The sequence below is a fragment of the Polistes dominula genome, unplaced genomic scaffold, assembly GCF_049000335.1.
Source record: "Polistes dominula isolate Pdom_NZ unplaced genomic scaffold, Pdom_raw_medaka contig_18, whole genome shotgun sequence".
In the NCBI taxonomy this organism is placed as follows: Eukaryota; Metazoa; Arthropoda; class Insecta; order Hymenoptera; family Vespidae; genus Polistes; species Polistes dominula.
The window spans coordinates 2,145,876-2,170,993 of record NW_028301164.1 but is presented as its reverse complement, the minus strand read 5'-3'; the positions used below and the strand labels follow the sequence as shown (position 1 = coordinate 2,170,993).

Below are 25,118 nucleotides of genomic sequence, written 5' to 3'. Positions count from 1 at the left end.
ACAACCCATATATAATCCTTGATTATTTCCTTTCTTTTTTCTTTTTTTTTTTTTTTTTAATATTACCCATGATAATTCTTTTATGACATATGAAATTATTTATTTTATATTAATACAATAGCTGACTATAATTACTTATATAATGCAATCAGTGTCACTTAAAATCCTACACCGTTACGTTTATTAGAATTTTGCTAGATAAAATCATTAATAAATACGGTCTTTTTATTATAAAAAAAATTTTTTTTTAAATTAATATATATTAAAATATACTAATTCGATGAATATAATTTACAAGCTCCAATTATACTAAATGAATTAAATAAATACGAGAGTAATGTACAGAAAACACCTATTATTATTACAGCCCTTCACATGATAGATTAACTATTTTTCAACCCTTCTATATGTAGTAGACACTGTAAATTTTTATTATATATAAATATTAGTTTCATTCGTTCAATACAAGTATGAACAAATCTTGATGCAATCTTTCAATAATCATGACCTAAATTTGCATTTCTCTATGCATTGGCTCAGAACTTTTCAGTCCATTTTTACAAAATTTACAGAAAACATTTTTATTATACGTAGGTATTATTTTTAATTATTTACTTTGACGATTAATTTTACTTCGAGAATAATACGTGCGTTATCGAAATGTATTTTCTTTCATGATAACTGAAATTTTATGATAAAAATAATTTACCAACCTTACATTCATTCTACAGTTAGCTGCATTATCAACAATTAATATACCATTATCATCTGCTGTTATAAATTATATATAAAAAAAAATTAATTAATTTTAAAAATTAAAAAAACAAGTATTGCTATTAGTTGAATTTGCTATAATTGAAAAAATTATTAAAATTTGTTAAAGTATTATTACAACGATAAGAAAAATAACATTTCATTTTAAATGTAATTAATTATTGAAATACTTTGATAATAATTTGATAATAATTATGATCATAATATTAAATAAAATATCTCTATTATTATTTATATTATTATATCATCAAATAATGTGAGACCATTAAGAAGAAAATATTCTAGAATAATATAAATAAGATCAATTTAAATTCTATGTTTCATAATACTCAGTGGTAACTTTTTATTTTATACCTAATCTATATATATATATATATATATATATATATATATTAAAAATTTCAAGATCATTGATGATTAATCAGGAAATTAAATGAAATGAAAAAGAAAAAATAGAAAGAAATAAAAAATAGAGCTTTTACTACAACAGGAAATTAACAACATTCGATATTACGTTTATTAGATTATTATAAATGATATAATATATTAGTTATGTTATTAATATTGTTGTAGAAAGTTCTATCGATTTGGTATCATTTATATATACTTCATACGTATCATCACAAATATTATATCATATATTTTTTAATAATTAATTGTTATCTTTAAATATAACACACACACACACACACAACATACATGCAGCACAAGTTTGTTATTAAATAAAAAAAAATTAAAAAAAGAATTTATTTTTCACGATTAAGAATTGTTCGATAATGTTTGAAAATAAGACAGAAACAACGGTAGATTCCATTAAAATAATAGAAATCAGTTAGTTAACTATGATGAAAGGCTCTTCAAAAGATAATTGATAACGTTTAATTGTATTTGTACAAAATGCAATGTTACACTTGTATTCTCATTCGTTCTAAGAAATAAATGATATAATAAAATGTTTCTGTCATCCATTTTACAAGATTATTTTTTTAAAGGCATCAATGATAACGAACGAGTTGATCAATTGATAAGCTTTGGTATGACTATAAAAGAGCTTCCTTCCTAATCACTATTATTAGTTATCAAATTTTCGAGCGCGAGGTAGTGACATAGGTGACAACTTCTAAAAGTACACCTATCAATTCGTTTCACGATGAAAGGTGAGTCTACCTATCATTTCTTTATCTCTTTTTTTTTTTTTAATTCTTTTTTACAAATTATTATTAATTAATGATACCTAATTTTCTATTAATTAAAACAATTAAATTATTCGTTATAATTTATAAGATTTCAACGATTATAGATGCACCTTTGTAAAGTATGTCCAATATCGGTGTGTACTAATATCTTTTAACGAATAGAAAATAATATGTTATATTATCATTTGCATATGAAATGTCATTTAATAAGATATTTTTTGTCATTACAATTATTTAAAGTTTATTTTGAATTATATTTAAAACGTTTACGTTAAAAAGTACAGTACTTCCTTACCATACTTATTATTATTTCTTTACAATCATCATATACGCGTACGGTGTATTGAAAAATAGTTTGATAACATCATCAATGATTTACGATCGAAATGTATTTGATATTAATTTTGTTTGTTTAGAAGGCTTATGGTTGGTCGCAATAGCTGCAACCATCCTGGCTGCAGCAGACCTAGGAGCAACCCATCAACATCAAAGAACAATACCAACGGAATGTCCTGCCGATGATCCTTTCGATACAACGGTTCTTCTAGCTCATGAATCAGATTGTAGCAAATTTTACGTTTGCTTTTTTAGGGGAAAAAATATTGAAAGATTGTCCTTATGAAAACAATAAAGGCGATCGGCTACATTTTAATCCATTTAAACAGGTTTGTGATTATCCAGCTGATGCAGGTTGTTTAACGCCCTCAATATCGGGTAAAAAACTAATAACGCCAGCAGCTAAGCAACTAACCAACAAAGCAGATACTAAATTAACACCGCTAGTAACATTACTAACAACGCCGCGTAACATACCATCGTCATTAATTAACTCATCAAATGTAATCAAATATAAACCACATCAGTGCGAATATAATTTATATTACAAAATTATCAATGGTAATGAAATACTTGATCAATGTGAAAATAATTTCCATTGGAATCAAGAATTGGAAGACTGTTACAAACCAGATGAAACGGAATGCACGGCAAAAGGAATCTCGGTGACATATTTAGAGTTACCATTTGACGTAAGTTGTATCGATGGAGAATTTTATATCCATGAGTGTAGTTGTGTCCAATATTATCAATGCGTTTCTGGAAATAAAGTTTTGAAATCATGTGAGAAAGGATTGTATTGGGGTCAACAACAAAGAAAATGCACGACTCCAGAGGAAGCCAATTGTCCACACGAAAAACCAAAAGAGTGTACGGAAGGTTCAACCAAGCCACATCCATGTGAATGTAACTTATATTATAAGTGCATAAATGGTCAATATATTTTAAGGGAATGTCCCGATGGATTGCATTGGAGCAAGGATCGTCAAATTTGTACAACGCCGGAGGATGCCAAATGTATCAAAATATGTGACGAAGGTTCTTACAAGCCCCATGCAACGGAATGCTCACAATATTACAAGTGTACTAATAATTCATGGAATTTACAACAATGTCCCAATGGATTGCATTGGAGCAAAGATCAACAAATTTGTACAACGCCGGAGGATGCCAAATGTATCAAAATATGTGACGAAGGTTCTTACAAACCCCATGAAAAAGAATGCTCACAATATTACAAGTGTAGTGATAATAGATGGAATTTACAACAATGTCCCGATGGACTGCATTGGAGCAAGGATCGTCAAATTTGTACAACGCCAGAGGATGCCAAATGTATCAAAATATGTGACGAAGGTTCTTACAAACCCCATGAAAAAGAATGCTCACAATATTACAAGTGTAGTGATAATAGATGGAATTTACAACAATGTCCCGATGGACTGCATTGGAGCAAGGATCGTCAAATTTGTACAACGCCAGAGGATGCCAAATGTATCAAAATATGTGAGGAAGGTTCTTACAAACCCCACGAAAAAGAATGCTCACAATATTACAAGTGTAGTGATAATAGATGGAATTTACAACAATGTCCCGATGGATTGCACTGGAGCAAAGATCAACAAATTTGTACAACACCGGAGGATGCTAAATGTATCAAAATATGTGAGGAAGATTCATTTAGGCCACATGAATCAGATTGTAATTTATATTACAAGTGCAGGAATAATGGATGGAGTCTACGACAATGTCCCGATGGATTGCATTGGAGCAAGGATCGTCAAATTTGTACAACGCCGGAGGATGCCAAATGTATCAAAATATGTGAGGAAGGTTCTTACAAACCCCACGAAAAAGAATGCTCACAATATTACAAGTGTAGTGATAATAGATGGAATTTACAACAATGTCCCGATGGATTGCATTGGAGCAAGGATCGTCAAATTTGTACAACGCCGGAGGATGCCAAATGTATCAAAATATGTGAGGAAGATTCATTTAGGCCACATGAATCAGATTGTAATTTATATTACAAGTGCAGGAATAATGGATGGAGTCTACGACAATGTCCCGATGGATTGCATTGGAGCAAGGATCGTCAAATTTGTACAACGCCGGAGGATGCCAAATGTATCAAAATATGTGAGGAAGGTTCTTACAAACCCCACGAAAAAGAATGCTCACAATATTACAAGTGTAGTGATAATAGATGGAATTTACAACAATGTCCCGATGGATTGCATTGGAGCAAGGATCGTCAAATTTGTACTACTCCAGAGGATGCTAAATGTATCAAAATATGTGACGAGGGTAAGCACAAACCAGACGATGACAAGTGCGAGGTATATTACGAATGCAAAGATAACCGATGGGAACTTAAGTACTGTCCCGGTGGACTCCATTGGGATCGAGTAAGAGACACGTGTTCAACACCTGAAAGTGCTAATTGTCCATGGGACTGTAAGGAAGGCTCTTTCTTACCTCATGAATGTGAATGTAACATTTACTATAAGTGCATAAATTACCGATACGTTAGAAAGGTATGTCAAAATGGATTACATTGGGATAGGACGCATAATAACTGCACCTCACCCGAGCAAGCAAACTGTCCAAATTATCATCCGAAAATTTGCGAGGAAGGTTCTTACAAACCTGACGATAAAATATGCGAGATATATTACAAATGTGAAAATAATCAATTCGTTCAGAAAACTTGTCCAGCTGGATTACATTGGAATAGAGTAAGTAACATTTGCTCCGATCGAGATTCAGCAAAATGTCCAAATTATCATCCGAAAATTTGCGACGAAGGTTCTTACAAACCTGACGATAAAATATGCGAGATATATTACAAATGTGAAAATAATCAATTCGTTCAGAAAACTTGTCCAGCTGGATTTCATTGGAATAGAGTAAGTAACATTTGCACCGATCCAGCATCAGCAAATTGTCCTAACGCACCTCGCAATTGTGTCGAAGGTTCTTTCAAACCTCATGATTGTCAATGCGACATATACTACGAGTGCCAAAATAATCAATACGTTCAGAGAAAATGTGTAGATGGATTACATTGGGATAGGACACATTATAATTGCACACTTCCAGACCTAGCACATTGTCCAAATTATCATCCGAAAATTTGCGACGAAGGTTCTACAAAACCTCATAATTGTAAATGCAACTTATATTACAAGTGCATAAATAATCAATTGGTATTAAAGGAATGTGAAAATGGATTACACTGGGATAGATATAATAAATTGTGTGCATTACCTGATAGAGCAAAATGTCCCAACTATCATCCAAAAATTTGCGACGAAGGTGCTCACAAGGCTGACGAAACGGAATGCGATATATATTACGAATGTCAAAATAATACATATGTCAAACTAAGATGTTCAAGCGGATTACATTGGGATCGTACACATAATTATTGCACAACACCCGACAAAGCAAATTGTCCAAACTATCATCCAAAAATTTGTGAAGAAGGTACTTACAAACCGGACGATAAGATATGCGAAATATATTACAAATGCGAAAATAATCAATTCGTTACGAAGGCTTGTACAGGTGGATTACATTGGAACAGAATACAGAATATTTGTACCGATCCAGATTCAGCAAAATGTCCAAATTATCATCCAAAAATTTGTGAAGAAGGTACTTACAAACCGGACGATAATATATGTGAAGTATATTACAGATGCGAAAATAATCAATTCGTAAAGAAGACTTGTACAGGTGGATTACATTGGAACAGAATACAAAATATTTGTACCGATCCATCATCAGCAAATTGTCCAAATTATCATCCGAAAATTTGCGACGAAGGTACTTACAAACCGGACGATAATATATGTGAAGTATATTACAGATGCGAAAATAATCAATTCGTAAAGAAGACTTGTACAGGTGGATTACATTGGAACAGAATACAAAATATTTGTACAGATCCATCATCAGCAAAATGTCCAAATTATCATCCACGAGTATGCGAAGAAGGTTCTTACAGCCCTCATGAATGTCAATGTGATGCATACTATAAGTGCATAAATAATGAATTGATTTTGCAATATTGTCCATCCGGCAAATATTGGAAGCGAACAGCAAATATTTGCACCGATCCCAGTGAAGCCAATTGTCAACCAAAATTAACCAAAGCCTGTTTCGAAAAATTATTTCGAGCCAAACTATAAAAATTGACACATGGTTTTTCAAATTATTCAAGATTTAACAATTTCAATTTATTTTCATCCCTAGCAACATGATCCTTTTCATTATCATTATTTAATTATTGACTTGAATGTTATAAACTAAGGAATACTCAAATTCTATGTCAATTTATTATTTTTCTTTTTTTTTTTTTAAATAAATTGATTAAAAGTTTTCATTTCTTATTGAGCAACAACATACATGAAGGACAAAAGTAAAATGAAATTCAGCACATGTTACTAATATCTAATTAGATTTAATATACTAACATTATTATCATATCTATTGTTATTTAACTCATCGGCTTATTATAATATATAAATCTACGTTGTGTATCTATCCTTAGCGCAGTTTTCGAAATATTATAACTAATACTAACACACTACATTACATTTATTTGTTCCAATAACGCTATTATTAACACAATATTTTATGTTCTGTATTTAGTCTGAAATAACATTCTAATAAATAATCATTATTATATATATTTTCATTCAAACCTTGTGATTTTGTCAAACGATTAAACATTGTCATTGTAAAACTGCTATTGCGATTTAATTCAGTATAATTATGAGATAATATTTCATCTATAAGTCAAACTATAAAACAATTTAAAATATGTTTCCTTAATTAAAATATTAATTAGCCATAATATTTTGTATCAAAAGAATATAACTAGAGTTTATAAAATAACCAATTAAATATCAATTTTTTTCTTAATACTTTAGTCTCGAGAAAGGCTCGAATTTAAAATAAATTTTTTACATAGTCTATAAAAACAAATAGTAAAACGTATATATATATAAAAAAAAACAATTTAACTATTAATAAATTTTTTTATAAGTTCAATAAATATCATTTCATTGGATATGCTTATTTTTATATTGAATAAAATCACTAAGAAATAGTCTTTATAAAAAACAATTGCTGGGATTTACAGGTATGCGTAAAACAAGAAAATGCAAATTGCAAGAATAAAAATGAAGAGACCAGAAACATTGATATAGCTCCTATATCTTCAAAAACACATGATTCTTTATCGCAAGCAGTTGATAAATTATTTAACGCAGCCTCAATAAATCCTAGAGGAGTCCCAGATCATTGTCCAGCACATGACTCTGGCGAGGTGGTACATTTGCCGCACGAAACAAATTGTACATTGTTTTACAAATGTGTTGAAGGAAATAAAGTTCTTCATCAATGCCCACCTACTTTACATTTCAATCCAGTAAAACAAGTATGCGATTTACCACAATTTGCCAACTGCACAAGCAAACCAAATAAAGAACTAAACGAAGAACAAGACATAGAAGAAAATTTATCAGGTGAAACACTTGCTCAATCATCGACAAAACGTCCTACGAAACCACGTATTCCAGATCATTGTCCAGCACATGACTCTGGCGAGGTAGTACATTTGCCACACGAAACAAATTGTACATTGTTTTACAAATGTGTTGAAGGAAATAAAGTTCTTCATCAATGCCCACCTACTTTACATTTCAATCCAGTAAAACAAGTATGCGATTTACCACAATTTGCCAACTGCACAAGCAAACCAAATAAAGATGTAGATGAACCACAAGAAATAGAAGAACATTCATCAGGTGAATCACTTGCTCAATCGTCGACAAAACGTCCTACGAAACCAGGTATTCCAGATCATTGTCCAGCACATGACTCTGGCGAGGTAGTACATTTGCCACACGAAACAAACTGTACACTATTTTACAAGTGTGACGAAGGTAGAAAAGTTCTTCATCAATGCCCACCTACCTTACATTTTAATCCAGTAAAACAAGTATGCGATTTGCCACAATTTGCTAACTGTACAAGCAAACCAAACGATGAAGTAGACGGACAAGAAGAAATAGAAAATAAATTAACAACATCGCAAGTTAAAACAACAAGTCCCCCTAGTACTAAGAAACCAGGTGGAATTCCAGATCATTGTCCTGAACATAACACTGACGAAGTAGTACATTTACCACACGAGACAAATTGCTCGCTGTTTTACAAGTGTGACGAAGGTAGAAAAGTTGTTCTTCCATGTCCGCCAGGCCTACACTTTAATCCAAAATGGCAAGCATGTGATTTACCACAAAATGTAAACTGCACAAATAAGCCAGGCAATGGAGACGGAAGTCAAGAAAAGGAAACTACATCTCTAGAACCACATGTTCCGGTAACAACAGAAAGCCCTAGTACAACAAAACCAGGTGAAATTCCAGATCATTGTCCTGAACATGACAACGGTAAGGTAATACATTTGCCACACGAGACAAATTGTTCGCTTTTTTACAAGTGCGATGAAGGTAGAAAAGTTGTTCTTCCATGCCCGCCAGGACTACATTTCAACTCAAAATTGCAAGTGTGTGATCTCCCACAAAATGTAAACTGCACCAAAAAGTCAGATAATGGAGTAGACGGACAAGAAGTAATAGAAACTAAACCTCCAACGTCGCAAGTAAAAACAACAACAAGACGCCCTAGTACTAATAGACCAGCTATTTCAGGTCATTGTCCAGCACATGACATTGGCGAGGTAGTACATTTGCCACATGAAACAAACTGTACACTATTTTACAAGTGTGACGAAGGTAGAAAAGTTCTTCATCAATGCCCACCTACCTTACATTTCAATCCAGTAAAACAAGTATGCGATTTACCACAATTTGCCAACTGTAAGAGCAAACCAAACGATGAAGTAGACGGACAAGAAGAAATAGAAACTAAACCTCCAACATCGCAAGTTACAACAACAACAAGACGCCCTAGTACTAATAGACCAGGTATTCCAGATCATTGTCCAGCACATGACTCTGGCGAGGTAGTACATTTGCCACACGAAACAAACTGTACACTATTTTACAAGTGTGACGAAGGTAGAAAAGTTCTTCATCAATGCCCACCAACTTTACATTTCAATCCAATAAAACAAGTATGCGATTGGCCACAATTTGCCAACTGTAAGAGCAAACCAAACGATGAAGTAGACGGACAAGAAGAAATAGAAACTAAACCTCCAACATCGCAAGTTACAACAACAACAAGACGCCCTAGTACTAATAGACCAGGTATTCCAGATCATTGTCCAGCACATGACTCTGGCGAGGTAGTACATTTGCCACACGAAACAAACTGTACACTATTTTACAAGTGTGATGAAGGTAGGAAAGTTCTTCATCAATGCCCACCTACCTTACATTTCAATCCAGTAAAACAAGTATGCGATTTGCCACAATTTGCCAACTGTACAAGCAAACCAAATAAAGATGTAGATGAACCACAAGAAATAGAAGAACATTCATCAGGTGAATCACTTGTTCAATCAACGACAAAACGTCCTCGTCCTACAAAACCAGGTATTCCAGATCATTGTCCAGCACATGACTCTGGCGAGGTAGTACATTTGCCGCACGAAACAAACTGTACACTATTTTACAAGTGTGACGAAGGTAGAAAAGTTCTTCATCAATGCCCACCTACCTTACACTTTAATCCAGTATTACAAGTATGTGATCTACCACAATTTGCTAATTGTACGATCAAATCAGGTAATGAAGTGGAAGTTAATCAAGAATTATCAGATGATACAGCACAAATTTCATCGGATTCTGTTCGGGCACCAAAAGAATGTCCACCAGATGATCATGAGAAATTGGTGCACATTCCTCATGAAACAAATTGCTCTCTCTTCTATAAGTGCAACAGAGGACAAAAAATACTTCATCAATGTCCACCAACTTTACATTTCAACCCACATTTGAATATCTGTGATTTGCCAGAAAATGCTAAATGTGAAAGCAAACCTCAAGAGGAAGTTTATATAGATCAAGAATTAACAGAGGATGTAGCACAAATTTCGTCGGATTCTGTTCGCGCACCAACCGAATGTCCAGCTGATGATTATAACAAATTGGTTCACATTCCTCACGAAACAAATTGCTCTCTCTTCTATAAGTGCAACAGAGGACAAAAAATACTTCATCAATGTCCACCAACTTTACATTTCAACCCACGTTTGAATATCTGTGATTTGCCAGAAAATGCTAAATGTGAAAGCAAACCTCAAGATGAAGTTGACATAGGTCAAGATTTAGCAGATATTTTTAAAGATGTGGTTGTATAACCTGTTACAAGAGATTGTCGTAACTTCGGTGAAGTAGAATATTTGGCCCACGAATCTAATTGTTCACAGTTTTGTAAATGTATTCATGGTAAAATAGTTTGCTTTAAATGCCCGCCAGGATTACATTTCAATCCAAAATTGAATATATGTGATTATCCGGAAAATGTTAACTGTGTGAATGCATAAGTCAATTTGTAAAAAAAAAAAAAAGAAAAAAAGATTGAATATTTAATATGTATTACGATATCAGAGATCCTCGGTCGTATTTTTTCTCTTATTTTCTTATTTCTTTATTGAGAACAATAAAACGATCAATCAATAATTCAGAAATTTTTCGAACGATTCTATTTTATATTACTATCGAATACTTATAATTATTATTCTTTGAAGCGAAATACGAAGTACCTGTTGTAATAGAGATTTAAATTTATAATATATTAATTGAATTTATAATTACATTGTGTTGCATATATTGAGAATTAATTCTATTACTTTTATTATTTAAGTATATTTTTTTAAAAATTATTTCAGCCTATATCATTATTTAAAATTGTATAAGTGATATATTAAATTTTGTTTCAAATAATGCTTTTAAACATTCATTTATTATATTTAGGAAAAATTGACTGTTTTTCCAATAATCTTATTGTATTGATTAAATAAAGATTTATTTAACTTTTCATTAATCTTATATTTCCATACATATTCACAGCAACGAATTATAATCTTCTTTAATTTCAAATTTAACTTCCTATTTAAGAACACAGAACTTTGAAGATCTTTTTAATAAAGCGTATTTAATAATATTATACAATCCACATAATCCTAGATCATTCCTTATTTATTTATTTTTTTAATACCATCTCAAACAGTATCTTTAATACCAAAAATCAATTGTTATTTTATTGATAATTAAATCTTGCATATGCACTTTATTAATTTAAATTGTTAATCAATTAATCTCGTTTTATTCTTTTTTATTTCCAAATTGTCGTAACTTTGATATAAATGAGTTTAATTTTATGCTAAATTACGATGATATTAAAAAAATTCTTACAGAATGAAAATAAATGTTAAATCAATTATATTTTCCATCATAGAAGCATCTAAGTGCGAGGTGTAAAAGTGGATTAGTTTTGCCTGTCATTAGTTTGATAAAACTGTCATTACTTTGACTAGTTGTGAAATAAAATACGACGCCTTCAAAGAAATAGTTAAACTTAGAACGTTTCCAACATCGAAAATTCATACAATCCTGTGCGTTTACTCAGTATCGTCGTAATATTTATCAATCATGTCACTATAGTTTACTGCTGGATTATTTAAAAATATTTCTTTACTCAAATCAGAATCCTGAAAGTTACGAATAACTTGTCCCGTAATTGGTTTGCTTTTATCTTCCTTTAGTTGTTGATAATTATGGTGAATATCGGGTAGAAATCTCAAATTATTCCATGGATATCCTAAATAATATTCGGGTAATGTATTTATTCCTCCCCTTTTTCCATACCTGTATAAAAATATATATACATATATATATATAATGAAGATTAAACCATTTTTTTTTTCATTTACATTTTTATCCTTTATCAACTCTCACGTTGTTTTATTAATTTTAATCAAAAATATCATTTATATTTTACCATAATATATTAAGAATTAGTTGTTAATTAAAACCAATTATTATTTTTCTTATAATATAATATTTTTATCAAAATTCTGTATTAAAGTGTACTGACGAGGAAAAATATGATTAAATCATCGACGGATATTACCTTGCCTTTCCATTATACAAATAATGATCTTTCACGAGATCTACATATTTTCGCAATTCTTCCGGACTTGTAAAAACTCTAGGTTTCATCGGTAAAGACATTGGTTCTGATTCGCATTGGATTATGGTTATACCAAAAATGGTAACAAGTATTACAAGATTGAAAGATTTCATCTTAGATTCTTTTTATTTTTTTTTTTTTAAGTAGACGTAGACGAAAGATGAAAGTTTGACTACTGTAAAAATCAAATTCAATTCATTATTTATCATTTATATTTTCAATTTTTGTTTTTTATATATATTGTATGTGTGTATTTGCAATGTGTGATTTAAAATATTTCAATATAAATAATCAACTTCTTCCGATAAAATCTTTACGCGTGAATATGGAACATGGAAAAATGTTCAACGAGAAATTTCACAAATCGATTGGTTAAAATCAATAGACGGTAAAAGCTAGTGAAATTCAATATATTATACAATAGTATGTAAGAACCATGTGGATGGAAACTCGATTTCAAAGTTACCTGTTGCTTCTACCACCACGTTTCTCTAGTCCGACAAATAACTTTGTCGATAGTTCTAGGTATTCATTTTCCCTTCGATATTGATAATAACAAATCTGTTTGAAAATGAAATAATAACAATAAAAAAAATACAACAATAAAATAAAATAAAATAAAATAAAATAAAATAAAATAAAATATAATAAAATAAAATAAAATAAAATAAAATAAAATAAAATAAAATAAAATAAAATAAAATAAAATAAAATAAAATAAAATAAAAACTAACCCGATTCCTTGCAGTAAGTATTTTTATTTAAATTTTTATATTATTTAAGATAATTAATTAAAAATATTAAAATCATTTATATATATATATATATATAGCATGAGAAATAAAAAAAGAAGTAAGACTTAAAGATAGGATGATTATAAAGAAAAGGTTCAATGTGAAGATTGAAACTTTCGTATAATACAGGTCAAGCGACTGAACGAATTAATTATAGCATTTTTACAACCTCTTAACGGGACAATATTGCACGTTTGTGGTTACCCAGCTCAGGTCCACTTCATAGATCGATCGTTTTTTCATGAAATTGCAAGAACTTATATAGCGGATGAAAGGTTGGAAGAAAAAAGAAATAAAAAGAAGAAAAAAGAAAAAAAAAGAAATTCAACAAAATAAAATATTGTTGAATGATAATTTCAGTATAAAAAAATGGTTTTCTATTCTTTGTCTATCTCTTTCTCTTTCTAATGAACAATATTACAAATAATAAAACAATGTATATATTTTTAAAAATCATAAATCGATTTTTTTTACGGTTTCATTCGTCAGAGAGTTCAATCTTTCTTTTCTTTTCTTTTTATTTTTTGTTTTAAATTTCATCAACACGTAAATTCATTCGACAAATTTATTCCCCCATGAACATTTTCCCGTCCCATTGATGTTGATTCTTTTGACCGTTTAATTAAATGGAATGAGGATAACAAGATTCGAGTTTTAAATCGATAAGCTCAAAACGTTACACTTTTGTTTTATCTTTTGATTGTTTATAAAAATAGATATGTTAATTATTTAATTTTTTGTTCTTTCACTTTTTGCCCTTTTTTTTTTCAATTTTTCGTTTCGTTAAAATATCAGCCGCGTAACACACACAAAAAAAAAGAAGGAATTTCAATGATTCAAACTGTCACATTGATATAGGCGAGAAGAATATTTCGTTGGGTGAAACAAAAAAAATAAACAAAAAAAAATATTTAAAAAAAAATGAATAAGGGGGGAAGGGAGAAGGTGAAAAAGGTAATATTTAAATAAATTGCTTGTGTGCAAGCGAAATGTGAAATGACAGGGTGACACATTCACGTTGAAATTTCATTTAACGTTTACCAGCTATTCCCATATATTCATTTATTCATTTTATTTATTCTTTTATTTCTTTCTATCTTTCTCTTTCTCTCTCTCTCTCTCTCTCTCTCTCTCTCTCTCTCTCTCTCTCTTACGTATAGTTTTAAATAAAATTAATGGAAATTTTGTTCGCGCCAATTGCAAGAGAATTTAAGTGGTACTTTGACAAGTGACAAGTTCTCGTTAATTTCAATTAAAACATTCATTAAGAATTTTCACTTCAAGCCGAAGAATTAACTAAATCTTACGAGTTTATTCACTTCATTAAAGTTTACTAGATTGAAAAGATAAATGACTAATTAAAAGCTCGATAGATAATTCATTATTTCGACTGATGAATCGAAAGAGAAAGAAAGAGAGAGAGAGAGAGAGAGAGAAAACAGACCAAAAAAATCCGAAGAAACCGAAACTTTTAAGCGAATAAAAATGAATAAATTTTGATGATTCTTTTGAATAATTTTAAAAATTGCATTAAATGAGAATAAAAAAAAAATATCATCACTTTCGTTAGTTTAAAGCTCGACCAATTTTTTTATTTTTTATTTTTTTTTTAAATAAGAAACCACCTTTATATATTTTGATATCCAGTTCACGAATTTGTTTCTTTTTTTTAATTTTGTTTACACGAATTAACAAACTCTCACTGTTATATTTTTCTCGTCGCACAAGTCGATGAAGAAAAAAAGAAATAAAAAACAATGCAAAAGAAATAAAAAAAGGAAAACAAACAAAAAAATAAAAGGATATATAGAAACACCTGGCCACCATTCCCTGTCCAAAAAAAAAACATAAAAAAAAAAAAAAAAAACAAGAAGAAGAAGAAAAAGAAAAAAAAAAAAATACAATGGTCGCACAAATTTCAACGATCTCGAGAATCACTTTACTCACCGATCGAAAATTATCGAACAAACTTGTTAATCTGATACGAAAAAATCCTCGAATTTGAATTCTAATATATTCTTTTATTTATTTTTTTTTTCCCCCAAAGAAAGAACACTTGTTAATTTGTTTTTGTTGTTGATTAATATTTTCTTTTAATAATTATCTACCATATATATAAATATATATATATTTAAATTTTGTTGTTGGTTATACTTGAAAAATTTGTATATATTCTCGTATATTATCACTTAAAATATATTCCTGTAGGTACGGTTAAACCTTTCAGAAGTTCAGATCGCCCGCTAATGCCACCGGCACGAGTATATATACTTGTGAACGCACCCTTTCGACGCATCCCCTCGATTGCAGGTCGCCTTTCGCGCAGCCAATCCTCGAACTCCAGCCCCACCAACAACGGAATAGAACACCCCCTTTCACCGTCGTTGTTCAACCATATATGGATATCTTTCTTCCTCGATCTCTCCCCAAGCTCCAACCTCAACTCTTATCCCTCATCCCTCACCTTTTCTTTCTTCTTTTTTAGTATCTCTAAATGAATGTAACTATCTACTACGTTTTTATACTTGTGCATACTTTTTACATTCGTAAGAATTTATCTCATTCATCATCCCACCCATTCTTCAACTTCTTTCAGTGTATCTAAATGAAAATAACTACTTACGTTAATACGTATTATGCATAACTATTTTGGATTAATAATAAAGTAATAAATTAATGAGTTTTCAACTCTAACAATTCATATCATTTATTTTTATCTCATCTAAAGTGCAACATTTTCTTTGTCAAATCTTATATATATATATATATTTTTGTATAAAATAATTTATGAAGGATTTCATTAAATAAAATAAAAACAAACGATTATATAACGATTTAATATAACTGAGAATGAGCTTAAAAAGTACATTTCATTTAATAATTGCGATTAAATATGAAAATCCGGATTATCGTTTATAAGAGATAAAACTTTCGCGACGAAATGAACTAAGCCCCCCCTTATTTTTGTTCTTTTTCAATTTCATTTTCTTTACTCTTCTTTCTTTTTCTTCTTGATTAATATCCAGTTATAAATGTCGTATTTGAGAAGTTAATTTTTTGTTCTTTTCTTACTTAAACTCGATCGGAAACGTTCGATGTTTTTTTTTTTTTTGTATCAACATAGATCAAAGAAAATATTTGATAACTTGCATTCTGTCATAAAATTCTAAATGAAGTCATCGAGAATTTAAATCGTCGATTTTATGATTGCCAAAAGGAATGAGCTTTTTTTCTTCTTCTTTTTTTTCAAGCTTATACGGCTAAACTTTTGAATAGAGATAACGAGACTGGGATAAAGTTGCAACCCAGTCGAAAATAGAAGAGAAAAGCAGCAATTCAGTTGTTAGCAAGAAATCTCTAATCCTTAACGCGTAGGTTGCATTAGAGGAAAAAAAGGAGGAAGAGGATCCTCCTGATGAATATTTCAATGACAACGTTAAATAGAAAATTTTCGATATTGTCATTAATGTAACAAAAGGGACCTATCGAAAGAATTATTATTAATAATGTGAAAAACTCGCCTCGATATGAGAACTTCACATTTTTATTGATTTCGGTATTATATGAGTTTGTGTGATTAATCTTTTACGTGTGTGGATAATCAATTAGTTTCTTTATAATTATATTTTATTATTTATTCCTTCATTGTTTTATTAAAATAGTCTGTTGTGTGTGTTAAAATATTATATAAATATATATATATGCTCATTTATATTTGTCAGTGCAACTGTAATAACAACAGTAAACCCTAAATATATTGTTTTATTTTTCTTCTTTCCAATTTTTTATTATTTCAGTTGAAAATCATTTTTTGTTTCTTGTGTAAAGAACTATTTTCCCTATCGATGCTACGATGTTGTCATCTTTTTCCCCCTATTGCATATGATTATTATTGATACACATTGGTGCGGTATTTAATTAATTCTAATATCAATAAAAAAAAAAAAGAACCGTCATAGAAGTTGACCTATAGCAGATAAAATAATTCGTATTGGCCATAAAATGTATCCTAGGTAAAAATTTTTTTTTTTTGGCAGACATATGTTTCATAACTGTTCGCTTAAAAACCAACGAGGATTGATAATACACAGTGTTTCTCAAATGTTAATATCGGTCGTTAGAAATTATCTATCATTTATATTGAAGAAAGTAAAGATATAGAAAAAGATGGAGAACGATCTGAAGTTCAACAAAATATTGTCAAGTTCAACTAAACGGGGTTGGTTAGCTATTCATTTTATCTAACTACCGATTTCCACTCCATTTGAGAGGCACTGGATGATAAGAGTTTTCGCATGGGGGTTCTCTCGGTTAAGCCTTCTCGATATATCCCTTTGAGCTTTTTAGCTTTTCTTTTATTTTACCTCTCCTTATCGGTTCTTATCACTGATGCTGATTTATAGCATTACGCAGCTGATTTTATAGCTTTCTGCTAAATAAGTATTATTCTTTTTTATGTTTTTTTTGTTTGTTTTATCCCTCCCTTACTATCCCCATATTATTACTAGGAACAGTTAACTTTAACATTTCCTATATGAGATGACTATTTATTAATACAATGATTAGGAACCTTATGGCTGTGTTTCTTGTTTTAATAGGTCGTTCGAATACTCAGAATATGTGATAAAAGAGAAAAAAACAATGTAAATGATTTCTGTAATTTTCCTTATGAAATTCTAAATAAGTCACAATGATATGTTCCATAAAGTTAGTATTAATGAAAGTCTAACGAATACTAGGTATCTTGACAATTAGCTTATTGAGTATTTCTAATTGAATATTTTATCATGCTTCTGTTGTAGAAATAATGAAAAAATGACCTAGTAAAAAAGTTCATTGCCTAAAATTGATTTTATAAATTGTACAACTGCATCATGGATAAGATAATGTTGAAACTTTTTAGTATATGATTTTTATGGTAATTTCCAGCAAAGAGGATATCCTGCTATATTATTTGCTAATAATATAGAACTACAGATATAGTTGTTTGACAGATCTATGAATGGGAGATGCTAGAGGGAGTAATACCAGTTTACTGGTATAAACAAAGTTCATTTCTTATGGTAAGTCACAGATAATAGATGGTTATCTCATGTCAGGGTTGTATTTAAATAAATATTTGATGTATTCATCTGTTCTTCAATGGTCAAGATTTGATTGTATAGTTAAGTTGACATTTTACTAGCTTTGGGTGAAAAGTAGATAATTGAAAGAACACAATTCTACAAAATGTGTACATGAATTGAGAGAGAAAGAGAGAGAGAGAGAGAGAGAGAGAGAGAGAAGAGAGAGAAGGATGTCGTTAAGGAAAGAGATAGAAAAGTAACGTGAGTTCTTAGGGACTTCTAATGAGAACGATATGTCTTAAGAAGGATAGTAAGAAAGAAAGAGGGGAAAATGTGTGTGAGAAAGAGAGAGAAAGAGAGAGAAAGAGATAGGAAAAAAGAACCAAAAGAAATGGAAGTAGTTGGTAGGAGAGTGGTGAAACGATAGAAGAAAAAAGAAAAAGAAATAAAAAAGAAGAGACAGAGAAAGAGATAGAAGGTTGAAGAGAAGGTAAGGTAAAGTAGAAGGGAGAGGAAAGAATGGAGGAGAACGGTCATTGCCACCACCTTGCCACGGAGTCGGTGGTAGAGTCCCAATCAGCGTGAAAAGCGAGGAACCTGCTATGGTCTACCAAAGAGAATTGCCCCACACTTTAGTCAGGCCTTTTGTATATTTACAGTGTCGTGTCGGATGAGAGCTAAGGTAAAGAAAGAGAAAGAGAAAGAGAAAGAGAAAGAGAAAGAGAAAGAGAAAGAGAAAAAGAAAGAAAAAGAAATAAAGAAGAAGAGTAGAAAGGAAGGTAAAAAGGTAGGGAGGCGCCTGCACAGGAGAAGGAATGGTGCCTTGTGAATCGGATTCGTGCACGCGGAGTTGAGTCAAGAGCAAGATCGAGACAGCACCGACGAACCCAGGTGTGCTCGCTGATCCACAACTTGCGAGAGTAGAGAGAGAGAAAGACAGAGAGACCAAACCAGTTTGATGATACACCGGCAAGAGAGAAGAGTGACCGGTGTAAACGAAGAAATACTCGCGAGAACGCATCGTCCCAGGGTTCGTCTTCAACTAACGCGAAATTCTCTCTATATGCATATATTCATATACATATGTATATAATAAATTTCTCTCTCTCTCTCTTTTTTTCTCACTTTGGGTCAACCTGAGCATAAAGGTGTTTACTTTATTTTTTTGAATTTTTTTGACGGATTATCATATTAGTGCTTTGCATATTGAATTTGATTGTTGACGTATGCCAACAAGTCACGTGTAGTCACAGAAAAACGCGCGATTTAAGTAAGATAGTTCTTGGTGAATCAACTAGGAAGATCCAAGAAGATTCTTCAAAGATAAAGGACTGCAATATTTCTCTTTCTCTCTCTCTTGGCTGCTTACTCGTTCGGGTAGGATGACCCAAGTCTGACGGAAAATCCCAGTATCATCCGCGATAGTCTAATTCGTCGGCTGATAACGATCGAGGTAAGATTCTGTATCCAACTCTAAGATTTGTACTATTTAAAAAGAGTACAACAACATATGAAAAATATCTCGTTGAAAGATTGATAAATGATTTTGAAATTGATATCTAATGACAATTAAATTAAAGTGTATCTGAATTTAATGTCTGTGTCATTTAACCAAAATTAATTTCATTAAATTCTATTACACGCGTGTACTTATTATTTCTCAAGAAATTTCAAAACAGTTAGAATATAAATATTTTTATTTATTTGTCGTTTCAAATCGATGAATTTCAAATGATAGCTGCGAGTGATTGGGAAACGAATAACAATAAAAACAACAACAAAAACCGCTCCAATTTGTTATTTAACAATCAATTAAGATTTCTTGGCTGATCGCTCTTGTTGCTGGTAATTTGATATTTCATTATTATTTTGTTGTTGTCTCCTCTAAAAAACGTATTTCATTTATAAATATTCGTTTGAAACAATACAGTCGAAAGAATAACCATTTAACGTCAATTAAACACGAACAACGTTTGAGTTATAAACGTTCTGTTGAATTTTCGAAATGAACCGACTTTCGATACGTCCTCGATGTTACGCACACCGCACACCAGCAGTGTTAGCACGACGACCAGGTAAACCGTATGTCGTTCACGAATAGCGGTACCATACTCTTGCTTGCCCCTTTCGAAGTCGAATTCGACTTTCACGAGTCGAACAGAGGAGAGAATGCTGGTTGTTGTTTCCTTCATTAAGTTAGGTATCAATTTTCTCTTCTCCTCTTCGATGTGATTCCTTCATGAAAGATTTAAACCGTAAAAATCCTTTTCTCTTTATTTACGACCTTTTTCAATTTATTGCTAACAACAACCTATACACCTATAATATCTATCTATGTATGTTTGTATGTGCCTATAAATCAGAGAAACACACGTGCATATAATACACTTACGTAAACAACCATAGATGCATTTCGTTTAAATTTCATCATTGATTCCACGTATCTTCGATCATACTCCTATGTTAGTAATTTACGATAAAGGTTAATTGAAATTTAACGGTCCTACATGTTTTGGCTTGAATTTAATAGAGAAATAGAGAGAAAAAAAGGCTCTGATTTTCATCGAAAGAACTGTTCTTTCACAGTGCCAGCAACCCACATGTCTTGCGTTCGCATTAGATACGTGTGCGTACAAATGAAAGTGGCGTATACCGTTAACTCTTGCTCGAGCTGTTATTCACGAACGAACGTTCTTTTTTCTTCTTTTTTTTTTTTTTTTGTCCAAATACGTGAACTTCGGCTTTAATAGTCAAAAAAAAAAAAAAAAATAAATAAATAAATAAATAAAAAATAGAAGAAGAAAAAGAATAAAACTTAGGTTAATTTATCAAAGAGATTGTCATCTAATTGCAAGTTAAAATGGGGATTTTATTTTCCAGAAAGATAACTGTTGAAAGACTGTCGAGATGGTATGAGAAAAGAAGAGGAATCTTGTAACCTGACCATCGACAAGCCGTAAGGCTTGGCTCCGGTATTCGTTGCTTCATCCAGCCGAATTAATGCCTTAGGATAACTGTAACGGTTTTTATCATTTCCTCTTCGTAAACAAGAGCAAGTTTTAAACGTTGATTTAATTATATCCATTGCACTTCCTTTTATCTATCTTTCGGTATAGTCTCTCATTCAAATTTTCATAGAAAACTGGACTCCAAAACTGGACACTTGTTGATCGTGTCTTGAAATATTTTATGATAGTTCGTAATTAGAACTTTTTCAAATAATTCTTCTTTGATTTGGACAATGCTATCACTTTCAAACATCTCATTAAAGCCGTTATACTATCCGTGTTTTCCTACATGTGGGTCAACGTATTCGAACGATGAATATAGTATATATATATATGTGTATGTATGCCTCTAGCATACTCTAGACTCACGCTTAGCGTTAGAAGAACACCCGATCGATCTAAGTCGACCCTGAAATAACAGTATCTCGGCCCTCAATATACATACATTCGTAGTAGTAGGAAGGATGCATTTTAATTTACCTGACCATCGACAAGAGTGTTCACTGAGAATCACTTGATCTAAAACATGATTGATCTATCTAATATCTGACAATGGATGGTATACATTTTCCCCCACCTCTTCCAATTAATTTTTGGATTTAACAAATATCATGCAAACTATCGAGACTTTTGACATTTAAAAATCTTCAATTTTTCTTCAACTCCGAGTTAATTAAGACAATAGACGTGATGTTTTCTTTTTTAATTTTGTTCATGTGAAATTGGATAAAATTAATAATTGAAAATAAGAAAAGACTTTTTGTTATTCTTGATAATAGGTTCATTTAGATGTTAAACTGTTGATAGAAAGTGTTGGTTCCTTTTTTAAATTGTTTGTCCATGTGATTCTACATTATAAATTCTTTGTTAGTTGAAATTGAAAATAGTTTGATGAAAAATGGCCGGAAACAAAACAGTTGTCTTGATCGACCTCCTTCTTCCTCCTTCGGTATCATCATCGTCGTCATCGTCGTTGTCGGTTCAACGTACCATCGACCTGCTGAATGATCACGCCAAACGAATGTCTTTCTCGTACCGGTCATTCAACTTACAACAACCTTATACAAGTCTTTGCCATCATCGTGCAAAAGTTCTCCATTAAAAAATACTCTCGCTAATTATGATATGTATCTCGTTTAAAAAAAAAAAAAAAAAAAAAGAAAAACGAAAAAATATAAGCAGAAGATGAAAAAGAAAGAAAGAAAGAAAAAAAGAATCATTGATCTTTTGATGATCTATTCTATCTGTTAGGTGCTCGATCTTTTTTTCTACTTGGATGGATCAACTTTTGTTGGAGATCGATCTGCCTTCGTTTATGGTCGATTCCTTCTTTATATACTTCCCAAATACATACATATATATACATATGTAACATAACTCTCTGTATAAGTTACGTATTTTAAATATTAATGAAATTGAGATCGATGTTCTTTCATTTTCAAGACTGACAAACGAGTGGGGAGCGTTCATGATAGATGTACGTTTTAATTCGAAAATAAAATTAAAACTTGTGTCATTTTTTGGAATATTTTTTTCTCATTTTTTTGTTCTTCAGAACAAATTATTAGAAATTTTTTGAAGGAAAGAAAAAAAGATAGAAGTATTCTTGATAGACACGACGAGCGAAAGTCAAGAAACTTGAGTGACTACTCTTAGCAGGATGTCGCACGATATATTTGAAAAAAAGAAATAAAAATAAAAAATATGCATGTGTATGTACATTCGCATGAGATTACGTTGCCATGATTACGAACGAATGACAGATCGCGTGGATAATCTCCTGGGAATATTCTCAGGAATATAATATCACTAGAAGTGATTGACGTTGTTCTATGTCACGGTCGAGGAAATTTGCATCTTATTAACTTTCGTACATATACATTTTATTCAGCTTATTATGACTTATAATTTTTATTTCTCATAGCTATGATTATTAATTACTCAAAATTTTCTAATTATTTATCATTGTTATCGATAAAAATATTATCAAAGATAAATTTTAACCAAATAAAAAGAAACAATATTTCTACAATCAAGAAATAGATGTTTAAAAAAACAAAAACAAATCTATATGCATATCTCATTTCCAATTTCAGATGTGGAGTCATCGCAGATTAAGTTGGATCATCATTTCGCTTTGTAGCGTTTTGATACACGTCACGATAGCCAATCCCATTTACGTACCACAATTTTTACCAAGTAGTAAGTACTTCATTATTATTCTAATCTACTTTATATTCTATTAAAATAGTTAAAAAACAAAAACAAAAATTAGGACACAAATTAAAGTTAACTTTCAATCATTTGATAAGATAGTCAACTAATGTATATTCAAAGAAATTCGTAGTAATATTTTATAGTGTTTCGTCACACTAATAAGATACATGTCATAAAAGTGACCTCAAAATTATCAATGAACGGTAATGGGTAAAGGAAAGATATACCTTGGATTTTCCTCGAACGCGTCAGCTGACTAACGGACCGCTAAGCAAATACCTTCAATATGGCCATACCACGAACATGAATACTTTGCCCATCACCTTTCTTATAGTGTGAGTGTCAATGTTTGTCTGTATGTGTGTGTACGTGAGTGTTTTAAGTGCGTGTATAGAAACACGTGTGTATTTCACTGTCTGTTCACATCACGGAGACGACATTGAACCTACCTTGGATTCGTATTTGAAAGGAACGTGGGCGGACTGGTCAGTGTTCTATGTAAATAAGTAGGTCAGTCTCGGTCATCAGAGTGCACGACTTGCACTAATTTTGTCTACTGTTTTCATCTATGATTCTTGTTTTCCTTTCTTTTTCTTTCTCTCGATATATGTACATATCAATAAATATTCATCAAAAAGTCATTTCCTTGTTAGGAATAACTTACTTAACTTAATTATTGTTGAAATTCAACAAAAATTTATTATTTTATATCACTCTAATCAATGACACATGTTTATCTTTAGAATATAACATTTATCTTGTTATCAAAATGATTTATCTTAAAAAATTCGATAAAGAATTCCAACTATTATAAATTTTTGTTTGTTTATTCTACCGTTAAGTATTTTACACAAATCGTTCCTTTATAAAATTGGTTTGATCGAAGATACATTTTTGTAGGTTTTAAAAATATTTATCTTACTTGCGAATGAATTTATTTTAACAAAGATTTTATTTGTACCAAAGCAGAAATAATTATATCTAACAAATTTCAACGAGATGATTATTTGTACAATCGTATAAGAAATAGAAGTTAGTCCTCCGTTAGAAATATTGATTTCACAATTCAAATTTTGAAATTGTATAACGTTAGTTTGGAATGAAACTATTTCACTGTAAACATTACTTGATTCTATTTGTATAACTACCGATTCTCAGAGAATATCGGTTTCAAATTTTACACTTTGTATATACATATACAAGCATATAATATTTGCGATTTCAATGAAATGATTTTAGACTAGTATAACCGAACGTATCTAACTATTTGTGAAGTTTAGATTTCATTTAAGAGATGCACATGATTCTCATTCTCTAAAAAGAACTTACGTTTCTATAAAAAACAAAAAAAAAAAAATACATAAAAGAACAATTCCAAGATCGAAAGTTTATTATCGACAATAAAATCAATTTGGACGATATCTAATTGCAATATCCACTTTAAAAAAAAGAACAATATAAAGGAAAGATATTAGAAATTTAAAGGATAAAAAGATTGTATATTTAATAAAAATAAAAATAATATAACGAATGGGTATATATCCA

General features: G+C 30.8%; 3 protein-coding genes across 6 annotated transcripts; 2 read left to right on the top strand and 1 right to left on the bottom strand.

The window, feature by feature from the left end:
- Positions 1-1,786: 1,786 nt before the first annotated feature.
- Positions 1,787-11,335, top strand: LOC107068554 (uncharacterized). Its single transcript, XM_089178740.1, has 3 exons — positions 1,787-1,931; positions 2,387-2,635; positions 7,462-11,335. The coding sequence occupies exons 2-3, from the start codon at positions 2,522-2,524 to the stop codon at positions 10,651-10,653; spliced, it is 3,306 nt and encodes a 1,101-aa protein (XP_089034866.1). The 5' UTR covers positions 1,787-1,931; positions 2,387-2,521; the 3' UTR covers positions 10,654-11,335.
- LOC149030488 (uncharacterized) lies at positions 2,645-7,004 on the top strand (the record flags this gene model as incomplete). Its single annotated transcript, XM_089178793.1, has 1 exon — positions 2,645-7,004. A coding segment is annotated over one exon (3,861 nt), but the record flags the coding sequence as incomplete, so codon positions are not given.
- Positions 11,300-15,672, bottom strand: NPF (neuropeptide F). Of its 4 annotated transcripts, none has more exons than XM_089178741.1 (3): positions 15,566-15,672; positions 12,429-12,663; positions 11,300-12,163 (listed from the first exon to the last, which is right to left on the bottom strand). In XM_089178741.1, the coding sequence occupies exons 2-3, from the start codon at positions 12,599-12,601 to the stop codon at positions 11,917-11,919; spliced, it is 420 nt and encodes a 139-aa protein (XP_089034867.1). In that variant the 5' UTR covers positions 12,602-12,663; positions 15,566-15,672; the 3' UTR covers positions 11,300-11,916. The 4 variants fall into 4 exon arrangements, with proteins under 4 accessions (XP_089034867.1, XP_089034868.1, XP_015180569.1 ...); XM_089178742.1 differs by lacking the exon at positions 15,566-15,672 and adding an exon at positions 15,391-15,552; XM_015325083.2 differs by lacking the exon at positions 15,566-15,672 and adding an exon at positions 15,230-15,551.
- Positions 15,673-25,118: the final 9,446 nt, after the last annotated feature.

What these genes read in the sequence shown, in the direction of transcription:
- LOC107068554 (XM_089178740.1), top strand. Translation starts at nt 2,522, where the DNA reads ATGAATCAGATTGTAGCAAATTTTACGTTTGCTTTTTTAGGGGAAAAA. An exon ending in ATTTTAATCCATTTAAACAG is followed by an intron (nt 2,636 to 7,461) that starts GTTTGTGATTAT and finishes TGGGATTTACAG; the next exon opens with GTATGCGTAAAACAAGAAAA.
- NPF (XM_089178741.1), bottom strand. Translation starts at nt 12,601, where the DNA reads ATGAAATCTTTCAATCTTGTAATACTTGTTACCATTTTTGGTATAACC. An exon ending in TTGTATAATGGAAAGGCAAG is followed by an intron (nt 12,164 to 12,428) that starts GTAATATCCGTC and finishes ATTTTTATACAG; the next exon opens with GTATGGAAAAAGGGGAGGAA.